The sequence below is a fragment of the Prionailurus viverrinus genome, chromosome D1, assembly GCF_022837055.1.
Source record: "Prionailurus viverrinus isolate Anna chromosome D1, UM_Priviv_1.0, whole genome shotgun sequence".
Classification (NCBI taxonomy): domain Eukaryota; kingdom Metazoa; phylum Chordata; class Mammalia; order Carnivora; family Felidae; genus Prionailurus; species Prionailurus viverrinus.
In genome coordinates, this window is record NC_062570.1 from 62,684,144 (window position 1) to 62,696,777 (window position 12,634).

At 35.9% G+C, this 12,634-nt stretch overlaps 2 protein-coding genes across 2 annotated transcripts; both read left to right on the top strand.

Moving 5' to 3' along the window:
• The first annotated feature begins 2,226 nt into the window (after positions 1-2,226).
• On the top strand, positions 2,227-3,186 carry LOC125146687 (putative olfactory receptor 56B2). The gene has a single exon (XM_047823423.1). It carries the CDS (start codon positions 2,227-2,229, stop codon positions 3,184-3,186), a length of 960 nt encoding a protein of 319 aa, XP_047679379.1.
• Positions 3,187-11,628: 8,442 nt separating this feature from the next.
• Positions 11,629-12,612, top strand: LOC125146496 (putative olfactory receptor 56B2). The gene has a single exon (XM_047823231.1). The coding sequence runs from the start codon at positions 11,629-11,631 to the stop codon at positions 12,610-12,612; it is 984 nt and encodes a 327-aa protein (XP_047679187.1).
• The last annotated feature ends 22 nt before the right edge of the window (positions 12,613-12,634 follow it).

Genomic DNA, 12,634 nt, shown 5'->3' on the forward strand with positions numbered 1-12,634 from the left:
TGGAAAACCATATCATCCCTCTAGTCTTGACTGATCTGTGATGACACCAGGTCAGTATTCAAGGAGCATTCTTATTAATTAGTTTGCCTTATGTTGCTTTGCTACTTCCAAAAAGTGTTGCTTTTTGAAGTATCTAATCTTTCATTCTCCTATAAGAAATAACGTAAAAGAGAAATGTAGGTTGGAAAGTGCATAAAGAACACCTTGACATCTCTGACTCATCCACTATGCAATACAACATTAATTATCATCTTATGATGCCTGGTCATTCTGGGAGGAAACATTAACATGTACTATACATGCAGATGCATCCACTGCGATGTGGGCAAGGGGGAATGAAAGGGCTGAATTCAATATTCATATTTAAGTGTGAGGCCCAGAGTGTCCAAGAACACTGGATGTCCATCACATATTCCTCCAGGAATTAACCATGTGGATTCTTTTCTTAAAAAAGTCTCTGAGTAAAGACCTATAAACACTGATAACTAAGGATGTCAACAATGGAGCAAAGAGGTCCCCAGGAGGACCAAAGTAAATCCTACCAATTGCTGAGACTCAATCATCACCTGGAGTTTCACATCAGCTTCAAAGACTTTTTATTAACTGTGAATTCATGCTCAAAGATTCCAAGATATTTGACAAATAGATCCGAAATTAAAGATAAAAGATCAAGGTATAAAAATTAAAAAAAATTGAAAGTAGTATCTTATGAAAATAACAGATATAAAACAGAATAGGTATATTTACATAAATACATATCTTCTTAATATACAACTCTTCGTTATGATATATATATATATATATATATATATATATATATAATAGAATGTGTTTACTTGGCTGAGGAAGAATATACGTGTCATGTCTATGTATACACTGCTCTTCTGTAGATACTATAATTTGAACCACAATATCTTCCAAATATTCTGTTTTTATATTAAGTTCTTAATATGTCCAGTTTTAAGGGAAATAATAATAAATAGCACATATTTGGTAGAAGTACATCATAAAATTCTGTTTCACTTTTACCTCTTAATGAAGAAATTATTGAATTAAGGAATTGTTTAGATATACAGTAATTCATTAATATGATTTAAAACACTTATCTCAAACTCATTTTCTCAAAAACATGTATTAGTCATTACAGTGAGAGGATCTAGTTGGCTCCAAGAGGAAAAGTATGTAGAAATAGGATAAAGTTACCCAAAACTTGAATCAATTGGATTTAAAGAGCACTGAGATTCCTGAAACACATTTCTCTCTGTTCTAGTTACTTGGATTTGGGTAAGTAATTAGAAATTTTGGAAATTTGTTTCTTCACAAAAAAATTGAGTATACTAATTTACTCCATGCATTTTCATTAAAACTAAATAATATTCATGAATACCTCAAAAAATCCCATGTACCTGAGTAAAAGCAGTAATTTTCAAAATCTATAACCTGATCCATGACCTAAGTGTCTTAATGCCTGATCATTCTATTCTCATTCTGTACTCTCTCAATGCCTAAACATCTCTACTCTCATTCTGTACTCTCATTCTATACCTGCAAATTATTTGCTGCCCAGAGCTGGAAGGATGAGTCAAACAGTCTGTAAAGAAAGTAACCCCATAGCAAAATCAAAGTGAAGAGGCCAGCTTGTGGTATCAGGTCACTTTTCTCTTATTCAGGCTCCATGATTTACCAGACAGAAGATAATGACCAAGGTCCTGAAAATTCTACTGTGCAATTCTTCAATTATGGAAGGGTGTAAATAATATGTTCTGTCTTATGGAGCTTTTAGGATGATTAACTGACTTAACACATAGAAAGTGCTATCACAGTTTTCATTTCACTACAAGTGTCCATAAATATTAATGGCAGGATGAGAATAATGAAGATGAAGAATCCTCAACTTCAACATCTTAAACACGGATAACTTCTTTTCCAAATGTAATCAGGGAGGTTATTAAAAATAATGACCCTGGGGCCCCTGGTGGCTCAGTTAAATGTCCGACTTGGCTTAGGTCATGACCTAGTGGTTCATGGGTTTGACCTCCCTTGGGCTCTGTGCTGACAGCTTGGAGTTTGAAGCTTGTTTTGGATTCTGTGTTTCCCTCTCTGTCTCTTCCTCAATTGTCCTCTCTCTCTCTCTCTCTCTCTCTCCTTGTCTCTGTCTCTCTCTCTTTCAAAAACACATAAACACTTAAAAGAATAATGACTGAATATTTTCCCTCTTAGGGAAGGATGTTCCAGCATCCCGGAGATTCCAACATCTCTAAGTTCCAGGTCTCTGAGTTCATTCTGATGGGATTCCCAGGCATTCACACCTGGCAGCACTGGCTCTCCCTGCCCCTGGCTCTGCTCTACCTCTTAGCTCTCACTGCCAACATCCTTATCCTGATCATCATCAATCAGGAGGACACACTGCATCAGCCTATGTACTATTTCCTAGGGGTCCTGGCGGTAGTAGACATGGGTCTGGGTACCAACATCGTGCCCAAAATTTTGGCTATTTTATGGTTCAACGCTAAGGCCATCAGTCTCCCTGAGTGCTTTGTGCAGATGTATGCTATACATTGCTTTATGGGCATGGAGTCAGGTATCTTTGTCTGCATGGCTATAGATAGATATGTAGCCATTTGTAAACCACTACACTATCCATCAATAATCACTGAATCTTTTGTGGTCAAAGCAACTGTGCTCATGGCCCTCCGAAATACCCTAACTACCATCCCAGTGCCTGTGTTGGCTGCTCAGAGACACTACTGCTCACAGAACCAAATTGAGCACTGCCTGTGCTCTAATCTTGGAGTCACTAGCTTATCCTGTGATGACAGGACAATTAACAGCATCTACCAGCTACTTCTGGCATGGACACTGATGGGGAGTGACCTGGCTTTGATTTTTTTATCATATGTTTTGATACTTCACTCAGTGCTGAAGCTGAACTCAGCAGAAGCTGCTTCCAAAGCCCTAAGTACCTGCACTTCCCACTTCATCCTAATCTTATTCTTCTACACAGTTGTCATTGTCATTTCCATCACCCATAGTGAAGCAATCACGCTTCCCCTTGTCCCAGTTCTTCTCAATGTACTTCAAAATACCATTCCTCCTGCCCTCAACCCTATGGTGTATGCACTCAAGAATAAGGAGCTGAGACAGGGCTTGCATAAGTTTCTAAAGCTAGACACTAAGGACAACTAACATGACCATGAGGCTCACTTTTAATTTTCATATTAATTCACCGATATATTCTCAAACACTGCATATTGCAGAAAGAACTAAGGAACATAAAATCAGGCAACTACTCAGTATAAGAAATCTGGTGAAAATGAAACTTCAAAATATAAAGTGATAACTACATTTGAAACATTGGTTGTCAAGAATGATTTCCAGATGAACAAAATGATGCTTATTATCTCAAGGAATCCAAGGGAGGGATGAATAGAATATGCATCTCACTTTTTTACCTGGTTTCCCTAGCTAAAACTTCTAGATAATGTGTAATTGAGGTAGTTAGAACAGATATCTGCCAATCTTTTTTAAATTTGAGTTTAATTGATGTGCACTGGTGTAAGTAGTGATACTGATACTGATACTGCCATTTGTCTTTTGCTTTCTAATGTGTCATATATATTTTTAAGTGGACAAAAGTACTTGAATAGACATTTCTCTAAAGAAGATGTGCAATTGCCATCAAGCACATAAAGACATGCTCATCTTGCTTGTCATTAGACAAATTCAAATGAAACCACAATAGACCCCATATATCCCCTAAAATGGCTGTAATTTTTTTTAAGTTTATTTTTGAGAGAGAGACAGAGCATGAGTGGGGAGGGGCCGAGAGACGGGGAGACACAGATCCGAAGCAGGCTCCAGGCTCTGAGCTGTCAGCACAGAGCCAAAAGGCTCGAACTCGTCAACCTTGAGATCATGACCTGAGCTGAAGTCGGACGCTCAAGTGACTGAGCCACCCAGGTGCCCCTAAAATGGCTGTAATTTTTTAAATTAGCCAGTGTTGGAGATTTTGTGTAAATATTACAATCCTCATACATTGTTAGTGAGAATATAAAATCACGCATGAGATGTGGAAAGCAGTTTGATATTTATCCAGAAATTTGAACGCAATTACCATATGACTCAGCAGTTCAACCTCTAAGTATATACCCAAATGAATGACAACTAATATTATAACACCAACTTATACACAAATGCTCATAATAGCAATATTAGCCAAAAAAGGGAAAGAATGGAAATGTCTATCAGCAGCCTAATAGACAAACAGGTTGAGGCATATTCATACAAGGCATTATTATTCATCCATAAATAGGATAAAGTACTAATCCATGCTGTTACATGGCTGAACTCTGTAAGCACTGTGTTGAGTGAAAAAAGCCAGACACAAAAAGCTACCAGTTGTACATGTATGCAAAATTCCATTTATTTGGTATGTCCAGAATAAGTAAGTCCATTGAACTAGAAAGCAAATTATTTGTTGCACAGGACTGGAAGGATGAGTCAATATGGAGTACTGATTAATGACTATGAAGGTTTTTTTGTTTTGTTTTGTTTTCTGGTTTTGTTTGGGACTGAATCCTTTCTGGAGTTATATATTTCTGATGGTAACACAGCATTGGAAATGTACGAAAAGCCACTTAATTATGCACATTAATTGATTTAAATGGGTAATAGATGATATGTGAATTTTACCTCAATAAAATAAAACTATAAAGTCTAAAACAGTGCAAAAAGTGTTATATCCATATATATTTGTTGTAACATAGCTTGTGAAATAAAAAAATTAAATATGATGGGGCGCCTGGGTGGCGCAGTCGGTTAAGCGTCCGACTTCGGCCAGGTCACGATCTCGCGGTCCGTGAGTTCGAGCCCCGCATCAGGCTCTGGGCTGATGGCTCAGAGCCTGGAGCCTGTTTCCGATTCTGTGTCTCCCTCTCTCTCTGCCCCTCCCCCGTTCATGCTCTGTCTCTCTCTGTCCCAAAAAAATAAATAAACGTTGAAAAACAAAAATTTAAAAAAAAATTAAATATGATTAAAAGTGGAAAATGGTTAAAGGAATGGTATAAGTACATGTGATGTACTTTTATGTCGTCATAGTACTACTGAATAATCCTGTTAATGCTTATTACATGTCCACTGAAAATGGCAGAACTTATATGTTAATATTGTATTACCCAAACCTTTTTTCCAAAACATATAGTAAATATTTATTAAGAGAAATCAAAATTTACCCCTAAATTGTGGAATTTGAGAGTTCTATTTATCTTCCTCCCAAATAATTTTCTTTTTCCAATGAATACAAATATACAGGAATGAATCTTATTATCTAATTAACATTATTAATAACTAAAATCAGATATGTTGCTATCATCACCATCATCATTATTATCTCAAAATTTGGGTGTCTAAATATTCTTACTTAATATGTATGCATAACAAGCCTGATCTTTGAATGAATTTCTACAGTGCCATAATATTTATCATCAGCCTCACTTAGAAACAAAGAAAATAGACCAATAAAAAAGACATGAATGTATGTGAGAGTATATCAAACTTTCTGAAACATTTTAAGTGCTTTCAACTGTGGTCCTAACGTCTTTCACAGAAAGAAACAAAATTCTCAATAAATATTAAAATTGCTAATATTTATTGAAATTACCTTCATTTCCATCCCCCACCCAATACTTTTCTCACACAAGTACAGAGATATAGGTATACGCATGTAAAATTATTATTTTATTTGTATATGACCTTACAGACAGTACGAATGTAAAGCTTACGTAATGTCAGAATCATGACAGCCTAAGTTGTTACTTTTTTCTCTCCCCTTGATTTACAGTATTTAAAATTAACAGACTGGCTAAGGGACTACAACTTAGTTATACCAGTGAAAAGAAAGAATAATTATGTAACATCATATAGGTGCTAATTATTGCTACCTTGACCATCATATTACGACGTATAAATGTACCAAATTATCATATTATACACCTTAATTTACACGATGTTTAAGTAAAATGGATATTAATAACAATTTAAAGATTTATTTTACTTAAGAAAATGTAAAGCTTCCACTCTTACTTGACTCCAATACCAGAACCTGTATCTCCAATGTTGTGCAATATTCCTTTGGGATAAATAACACATATATTTCTCTAAAGATTCAGTTCAATGGTACAGATATCAAGGGATTTAGAGTTTTCAGGCTGTGAATGTACATATATGGTAGAATCATAATGTTTTTGACCCATACCCTGAACACCTGGACCAGATTGCATTCTACTCACTGTTTTTGCTGTTCAGAAACTAAGGTATTAAAGAAAGCACAAAAGTGGAACTGACAAAATTCTTGTTGTTTTTGTTAGTACTGAGATAAATTAGGGAGAGTCTTTGAGGGTATATGAATTGAATTGATTTCTATTTCAGAATTACAGGTTTGATTCCATCCACCCATTTGAAGGCATAAATGTTGTCAAAGGTTGGGTTTTCTTAAAAATGTTTATTTCCCCAATTCTCAGGTTACAATTTAGTGCAATGAATATCTTTTATCTTCCTAACCAAATAGGAATCACTGTCCTGTTCTGCAGAAGTTAGGTATGAATCACCCCATATGATACGAGGAAATGGTGGCGAGCTAGAGAATAGTTCTCAGTCATGGTCAGAACACTCTTGCTCTTTACCTGCCTTCTCCTTGTTCTCAGAATGGTAATCCAACTTGCTACATTTCTAGAGAGATTTATTTGTGATGTGTATCTTCCATTTTATATAACAAAACCTACTTGGAGGAACCCACTGTCATACTGAAAGAAGAGCATGAGGTTACCCTGAGGACAGTCTAGTGAGGAAACAAATGTACTGTTTATGGGGTTTGGGAAAGAGAGTAGACAATAGATGATGTAAAATTGTACTTTATAAGTGGTGATATTCCTGTGTTGATGTTACTACTTCTACATATTTGCCCACCCATAGCATAATATGAGTCCATTTTCCTTAGAGAAAAATTAAATTATAATGTATTGAAATTACTTAAATTTGTTTTAGAAAAATTCTAATATAATTGGTGGTTAATACTATATTACTCAGTTAATTCGGATCTTTAGCTGAGGTTTTATTTTATTTTATTTTACCGTTTTTATTTATTTTTGAGACAGAGAGAGACAGAGCATGAACGGGGGAGGGGCAGAGAGAGAGGGAGACACAGAATCAGAAGCAGGCTCCAGGCTCTGAGCCATCAGCCCAGAGCCCGAAGTGGGGCGCAGACTCACGGACCGCGAGATTGTGACCTGAGCTGAAGTCGGATGCCTAACCGACTGAGCCACCCAGGCGTCCCTTTAGCTGAGATTTTAAAAATGCATTGAAGATTAACCTAAATGACTCATATGACAATAATACCAGTTATAGTAATCACAGTAGAATTATCCAAAGGAAACACAAGGAACATAAAAAGGATATTTATCTCAGATATAAAAATATGTTCTTAAGAATGGAGTACACGTAATCTAAGAGACATAATTCCTGTTCTCACTCTATGAGTATTCTACATTCTCCTGTTGCATGAACACCTGGTGCCAAGAGTTGACTATTCAAAAGTATTGAGAGGGAGAAATGAGAAATAATCCTATTTTTTTCAACATCTTTGACACTGGTTAAATTACATCAGTCAATGCATTTCAAAGTCTATTGCATTTCCATAGTAATTAGTTACACACACACATATATATATGTATATATACATACACATATGAATTATTATAATTTTGTTTCTTAATAATAATTTTGAAATGAAATATGAAAAATATAATGTATACAAACAAGTAGAAATTTACAAGACTGACAAAAGTAATGATGACAATATTGGTGGGTAAGGGAAGATGCTAATACTGTAAACTCATGTTATTATTCTATCTGTACTGTACATTACAAGGCTTTTGTTAGTGTTGCAATTATGAGCTTAAATGCAATTTAAATCTATACAAGAAATGGCAGATGATTGCTATACAAGAAACTGAAGATTAGCTAATGAGTTTCAATATATTTAAGTGAATTTCTCCACTTTTGAATTTTCCACTGTGGCTTAATAAAGTGAAAAATGTTATTTCAGAGTTTTCTATTATTTTGTAAATGGAAAATCATTTCATAACTGCAAATGAAACACTTTGTAGAATCATAGAGAATAGAACTGTGTCAAGCATGTAATCTTTTCTCTCAAAAGTGATCTTGATCCAAAATTTGCTTGTTTGGTCTCATTCTTGTCTGGCATTAATATCTCTGGACTAGTTTTGGGGTATGCATTTAGTGTGTATGTATGGCTTTTGTTAACCAAAAGTCTTTGTGCATACTTTGTGTATGGTTTGCTTTGCACATCTTGTTCAAAAATATTTTTATTTATATATATGCATATAATTTTATAGCATAAGTTTGCATATAAAATCACTATGAGTTGTGAACCAAATGTAGTATATGTTACTTAATTGACCCTTATTTCCCAATCCAAAACATTCGTTTTTCTTGCTGCCTTATTATTTCTCTGCTTTTTTATGTTTCTTCTGATTTATCTATTTTATGATGGGGACTTTTCTTGAAATTTAGGTTTTCTATAAATTTATGAAGTACACATTATAGTTCAGCTTCCTATACTGTTCTCCAAAAAATTATACTCTACAAAAAATAGTATTTTGACTGCCTATAAGAATACTCAAAGTCTACTATGAAGTTTGAGTTATTTTTACATTAGTCATTCACTCACTCACAAACCCCTTTTGACATCTAACACATGCACAATGTCTTGCTAGACACTGCAAATACAAATATAAAAATAAAAATAAATATAAATATAATATGTATTTAATGTATAAAGGGTTTGGTTAAGCTGACTGACTCAAGAACATCAGTAGGTTTTTACAATACCATCATGTTAGAATAGAAAAAAGAGATTGATCCATTGGCAAATACACTCCTCACCTACAAAGCCTGCCACTTTCCCAATTATTTGATATTAAGAACATTTAAGGGGTGGGTCTCTCTCCTCTGTGAGAAACAGTTGTTCTTCTGAAGAAGGTGATGATTGCAGCTGGATGCGGTGGTAGGAGGACACAAAATAGATTGGAGGCGTGCCAAATCAAACACCAAAATTACCAGTGTGAGCTGAGTAGGAAAGAGCAAACAGCATTACAACAGATAGCTGACCTGGCAGAATCCTAATCATGTTTCAGGTCTAAGAGCATTTGTCTTTTCCTCTTTGAAAACCTTCCTGATCTCCACCAAAAGTTAGCTTAGTTGCCCTTTCCCTCTAGTTTTGCCTGATCTGTGGTGACACCAGAACCATCTTCAAGGAGCTTTCTTATTAATTAGTTTGCCTTATGTTGCTTTGCTACTTCCAAAAGGTGTTGCTTTTTGAAGTATCTATTCTTTCTTTCTTCTATGAGAATAAAGATAAAGGAGAAATGTAGGTTGGAAAAGTGCATAAAGAACACCTTGACATCTCTGACTCATCCACTATGCAACACAACATTAATTATCATCTTATGATGCCTGGTCATTCTGGGAGGAAACATTAACATGTACTATACATGCAGATGCATCCACTGCGATGTGAGCAAGGGGGAATGAAAGGGCTGAATTCAATATTCATATTTAAGTGTGGGGCCCAGAGTGTCCAAGAACACTGGATGTCCATCACATATTCCTCCAGGAATTAACCATGTGGATTCTTTTCTTAAAAAAGTCTCTGAGTAAACACCTATAAACACTGATAATTAAGGATGTCAACAATGGAGCAAAGAGGTCCCCAGGAGGACCAAAGTAAATCCTACCAATTGCTGAGACTCAATCATCACCTGGAGTTTCACATCAGCTTCAAAGACTTTTTATTAACTGTGAATTCATGCTCAAAGATTCCAAGATATTTGACAAATAGATCCAAAATTAAAGATAAAAGATCAAGGTATAAAAATTAAAAAAATTGAAAGTAATATCTTATGAAAATAACAGATATAAAGCAGAATATATATATATATATATATGTCTTTATATATGTCTTTGTATATATAATTTTACCTTTAATTTACCTTTCTTCACTATAAGTGTAAAGGAAAGTTTTTACAGGAGTTACAGTGAGTTTATCCATCAAGTCTAATCCACACTGATCCTCTACTATAATTTTGAACAGATTATTTTTAAAATATTCTCTGTTTCTATTAAGTCCTTAATATTTCCACTGTTGCAAGGAAATAAATAATAAATTACACGTATTTGGTAGAATTACTTCATGAAAATTTGTTTCAGTTTTTACATTAAAATAAAGGCTTAAGGGGCGCCTGGGTGGCGCAGTCGGTTGAGCGTCCGACTTCAGCCAGGTCACGATCTCGCGGTCCGTGAGTTCGAGCCCCGCGTCGGGCTCTGGGCTGATGGCTCGGAGCCTGTAGCCTATTTCCGATTCTGTGTCTCCCTCTCTCTCTGCCCCTCCCCCGTTCATGCTCTGTCTCTCTCTGTCCCAAAAATAAATAAACGTTGGAAAAAAAAATTTAAAAAAAAAATAAATAAATAAATAAAAAAATAAATAAATAAATAAAAATAAAATAAAGGCTTAAATATAAGAATTTGCTTAGATATGTGGTAATAATTTATTCATTTGTTTTAAAAACATTTATCCATTTATCTCAAACTCATGTTCATTAAAGACTCACTTTAATTATTATAGTGTGAGTAGCTGTACATCTCTAAGAAGAAAAAAATATGTTAAAGAGAGGAAAATAGAAACAACTGGATTTAAAGAATACTGAGATACCTGAAACATATTTCTCTCTGTTATAATTACTTTCATTTGAGCATGTCATTCACAATTCTGGACATCAGTTTCCTCACTAAAAAAAAAGGGTAACTTACTTCACACATTTTAATTAAAATTAAATAGTATTCAGGGGCGCCTGGGCGGCTCAGTTGGTTGAGTGTCTGACTTCAGGTCAGGTCATATCTCACGGTTTATGACTTCAAGAACCACGTCAGGCTCTCTGCTAACAGCTCAGAGCCTGGAGCCTGCTTTGGATTCTATATTTCTTCCTTTCTCTGCCTTCCCATGCTCATGCCCTTCTCTCTCTGTCACTCAATAATAAATAAATGTTAAAAAGAAATAAAATTAAATAGTATTCATGAATACTTAAAATATTCTCATGCACTTGAATAAAAACAGAGTTCTCTTCAGTAATCTATATTCTGATCTGTGACTTAAGTGTCTCAACACATAAACATCTCTATTTTCCCTCTGTATGTTAGGTGTCTAGAGAAAGTATCAGAGCACTTTCCACTTCTCCAGGTTCCATGATTTACCAGACAGAAGATAATGACACAAGTCCTGACAATTCTAATGTGCAATTCTTCAATTATGAGAAGATGTAAATAATGTGTCCTGCCTATGGAGCTTTTAGGATCATTGGCTGAGGCAACATGTAGAATGCACTACCATGTTTACTGTTTTGCTAGAATTTCCAATAAATGATAGTGGCAGTATCAGAATAATTAAGATGAAGACTTCTCCATTTCTAAAACTTAAACCTTGGTGCCTTCTTTTCAAAAATAATTAGAGAGGTTATTAAGAATAATGACCCTGAATACTTTCCTTCTTAGGGAAGGATGTTCCAGGATCTCACACATTCCAACATCTCTAAGTTCCAGGTCTCTGAGTTCATTCTGATGGGATTCCCAGGCATTCACACCTGGCAGCACTGGCTCTCCCTGCCCCTGGCTCTGCTCTACCTCTTAGCTCTCACTGCCAACATCCTTATCCTGATCATCATCAATCAGGAGGCCACACTGCACCAACCTATGTACCATTTCCTGGGCATCCTGGCTGTGGTAGACATGGGACTGGCTACCACCATCATGCCCAAGATTTTGGCCATCTTATGGTTCAGTGCCAAGGCCATCAGTCTCCCTGAGTGTTTTGCTCAGATGTATGTCATACATTGCTTCGTGGGCATGGAGTCAGGTATCTTTGTCTGCATGGCTATAGATAGATATGTAGCCATTTGTAAACCACTACACTATCCGTCAATAATCACTGAATCTTTTGTGGTCAAAGCAACTGTGCTCATGGCCCTCCGAAATACCCTAACTACCATCCCAGTGCCTGTGTTGGCTGCTCAGAGACACTACTGCTCACAGAACCAAATTGAGCACTGCCTGTGCTCTAATCTTGGAGTCACTAGCTTATCCTGTGATGACAGGACAATCAACAGCATCTACCAGCTACTTCTGGCATGGACACTGATGGGGAGTGACCTGGCTTTGATTTTTTTATCATATGTTTTGATACTTCACTCAGTGCTGAAGCTGAACTCAGCAGAAGCTGCTTCCAAAGCCCTAAGTACCTGCACTTCCCACCTCATCCTAATCCTGTTCTTCTACACAGTTGTCATTGTCATTTCTATCACCCATAAAGCAACAATGACGTTTCCCCTTGTCCCAGTTCTACTCAATGTACTACACAATGTCATTCCTCCTGCACTCAACCCCATGGTATATGCACTCAAGAACAAGGAGCTCAGGCAGGGCTTTTATAAGCTTCTGAAGCTGAACATCAAAGGCAACGAACGTGGAAGAGGCTCACTTAGGTAATTTTCCCACATATTTATCCATT

Bases quoted from the DNA above. Each gene is read 5' to 3' on its own strand.
- LOC125146687 (XM_047823423.1), top strand. From the start codon at position 2,227: ATGTTCCAGCATCCCGGAGATTCCAACATCTCTAAGTTCCAGGTCTCT.
- LOC125146496 (XM_047823231.1), top strand. From the start codon at position 11,629: ATGTTCCAGGATCTCACACATTCCAACATCTCTAAGTTCCAGGTCTCT.